Here is a 3,215-nt window from a genome sequence, read left to right on the forward strand (position 1 = left end):
AGATTCTACAAATGTAATACTTGAAGGAAATTTTCATTGAAGTTATTATTATTATCAGGTAGGTACCTCAATTTATACTGAGATTAGTATTGTTATTCCTGATTAACAAAGACAGGATTTTAATCCCATGTCTTAATGGCTCCGTAGCGTATGCCCCCGATTTCGATTGCCCCCGTAGCGTATGCCCCCGATTCTGAGTAGGTACTATAAACTCAATTAAAGACGTTTTTTTGCCATAAAGTACAGACAGAAACACAAATGTTTTTTACTGATATATTTTAATACTGTATGGTATGCTATAAAAAAATTAAAATTACTTGAATTGTTTTGAAAATTATTTTAATGGTTTATTTATCAGTTTGATGCAAATAATCAACGAATGTAAATATAATTTAAAAAAAGACTGGCTTAAAGTTATAATATTAATTAACATACATAATCATCTTAAATCGTACAAAATTAAATCACAGTGTAGTTAAAATTCTAGAAATACTAATAATATTAGTGGCGTATCCACTAATCAAAAAAAAAATTGTAATTAAATCACAGTTTTGTTTCTCTAACTCACTCTACAAAAAGTAATAATATTAGTTAACATACAAAGTCATCTTAAAACTTACAAAATAAAATCACAGTTTTGTTAAAATACTTGAAATAGTTATAATATTGTACCGATATCGTCGTGTCGATCGGTCGCTTGTCTAAGCGAATATGTGTAAAACAAGTTATCAACACGGTATGGTCTAAAGTTACAAGCGATGGCGAATGTGATTATCAACGAATTCCTAACATTTGTCCAAAATAAGATTGATGTGTTAGACGAACTGAGTATAGTGCAAATATGTGCCACCAACTTCACGGAGGCGGAGATATTCGAGGGTAAGAACGTGCTATATACTGCATGTGGAGGAGGATTCAAAAATGTGCTTAGAAAAGGCGATGACAAAAAGAAGAAGAATGTGACGGATGTGATGAAGTTGCTGAAAGAGATTGACCCTGATGCACAGCCGACTTTTGTCGCTAAGGATCTAAACAGGTTACCACCTGTAACTTTTGATTATGTGGATGTTACTCGTCTACTAAAAGACATGACTGTGATTAAGTCAGAACTGACAAATTTTCAATTGAAAATGACCGACGAAATGACTGATCTACGTAATTCATTGGACGCGCATGCCAGCAAGGATCGTTCTGAAAGTATGATGACAATCACTCCCAAGAGGCTATTAACAAAACAATCGCTTCCGCCTATGAATCAGTCTGCAGCGATCCCCGACGGCTCGCACGAAGCGGTGCATACACCAACGTACCGTGATATTGTACTTGACCAGTCTCGGAGTAAGCGCCCGCGCCGAGCGAAACCCGTCCGTATGCTGACTGACATAACGGGTGTGAATGGCGTTACTAAAACGACTAGCGCTCGCCCATCTAGCGGCATGGGATCTGCTGGTGCCTCGCAAATATCGCGAGAGATTGTGACTACTCAACTACCCTCGAATGCTAACGATGACTCGTATACAATGGTTAATCGCACTAAACGTAAAGCGAAAACCTCAAATATGCGCGGCACACTTGAATCTAGTACTCATATAGAGGTCGCCGAACCACAGTGTCATGTATACGTTTCTCGCACAAAGAAAACCGTGACGGTTGAAGACATGAAGGAACATATACGAGAAAGGGGACAGGAATGTATGTCGATCGAGCTGTTAAAGGCGTATAATGAAACTTCCTTTAACTCGTTTAAAGTCACAGTGCGAAGTGGCCAGCTGGATGTCTTCCTTGATGCTGGATTCTGGCCTGCTGGCTTAGTTTACCGCCGTTACCGGGAGCGTTACGTACGTAATGATACTAAACAAACTCGTAATGGTTAGTACGCCTAAAAATTCAGTTGTTATGGTGACGTTCAACTGTAAATCTATAAAAAGGTCTGTGGAACAAGTTAGAGCGTTGTGTAGATGCGCGGACATCGTGGCACTGCAGGAGACCTGGCTCCTCCCGCATGACCTGGACTTCATCAATGAAATTAGTGATGAGTTTGCGTGCCACGCCAAATCATCGGTGGATACGTCGACCGGAGTGCTAAAAGGACGTCCACATGGCGGACTGGCTTTGCTGTGGAGGAAGTCAAAATTCCCGAAGGTTTCAGTCGTCGACTGTGGTGGTGACAGGCTGGCTGCCGTACAAATCGGTTTGGACGGAAGTCAGTTTTTGGTCTTCAGCGGTTACTTACCCGTCGATAGGGAGGAGAACCTTACGGAATTCACTGATTGCCTCGCTGGTGTAGCTGCTGTCGTGGCGGACAGTGATGCTGAAGCAGTTTACGTCCTCGGCGACTACAATGCACATCCGGGAGCGAGGTTTGGTGAGGAGCTCCAGTCTTTCTGTGCGGAACACGCGTTGATGTGTGTGGATACAGAAATGCTCCCTCAGGATACCTACACATTTGTGAGTGATACGGCTCCAGACGGTGGCTGGATCACTGCATTGTGACACGAGCTGCGAGGGACACCATCACTATGGTACAGGTCGGCCACGGTGTGTACTGGTCGGATCACTTACCTTTGTCAGTGACATGTGATATTGGTGGAGTGATCAGTAAAGTTGCCGTCGATGGTACCACGAATCCTCACACCAAAGTACGTTGGGGTGTGAGAGACCTGGAGCAAGTTAATACCTATGCTATGCACTGTGATAGAATGTTAAAAAATACTCATTACTCAAGTCATTGTGATAAGTGTGTAAATTTTTCATGTAATGATCATTTGTATTTAATTGACATTTTTTATGACCGTATTGTGTTAATACTGCAGAATGCTGCCAAACTTAGTATAAGAACTAGTCGCGGTGCACGTAATTTAGTTAAGAAGGTTTTGGGTTGGAACTACCACGTCAAGGAGAGCCATGAGAAGGCCAAACTATGTCATAGTTGTTGGATTGTCGGTGGCAGGCCTGTGTCTGGGGAAATCTTTAATAATATGATAAACAGTCGCAAGGCCTTTAAAAACAAGCTGAAGTGGTGCCAAAACAACGAGGACACTATTCGAATGAATATCCTAGCAACGCACCATTCTGGCGGGAACTTTGTAAAATTTTGGAAGGAAACAAAGAAATTTAATTCTAAAGCTAGTGTCCCCGCCAATGTGGAGGGAGTGCACGATGCGAAGGACATTGCGGAATTGTTTTCGCAACACTTTAATGTCAAACCCCTGCCG

The 3,215-nt window shown here is 41.8% G+C and overlaps 1 protein-coding gene across 1 annotated transcript; it reads left to right on the forward strand.

Annotated features, from left to right (window-relative positions):
• The first annotated feature begins 758 nt into the window (after window positions 1-758).
• LOC126381130 (uncharacterized) lies at window positions 759-1,874 on the forward strand. The gene has a single exon (XM_050030660.1). It carries the CDS (start codon window positions 759-761, stop codon window positions 1,872-1,874), a length of 1,116 nt encoding a protein of 371 aa, XP_049886617.1.
• The last annotated feature ends 1,341 nt before the right edge of the window (window positions 1,875-3,215 follow it).

Source organism: Pectinophora gossypiella, unplaced genomic scaffold (assembly GCF_024362695.1).
Source record: "Pectinophora gossypiella unplaced genomic scaffold, ilPecGoss1.1 Pgos_36, whole genome shotgun sequence".
Classification (NCBI taxonomy): domain Eukaryota; kingdom Metazoa; phylum Arthropoda; class Insecta; order Lepidoptera; family Gelechiidae; genus Pectinophora; species Pectinophora gossypiella.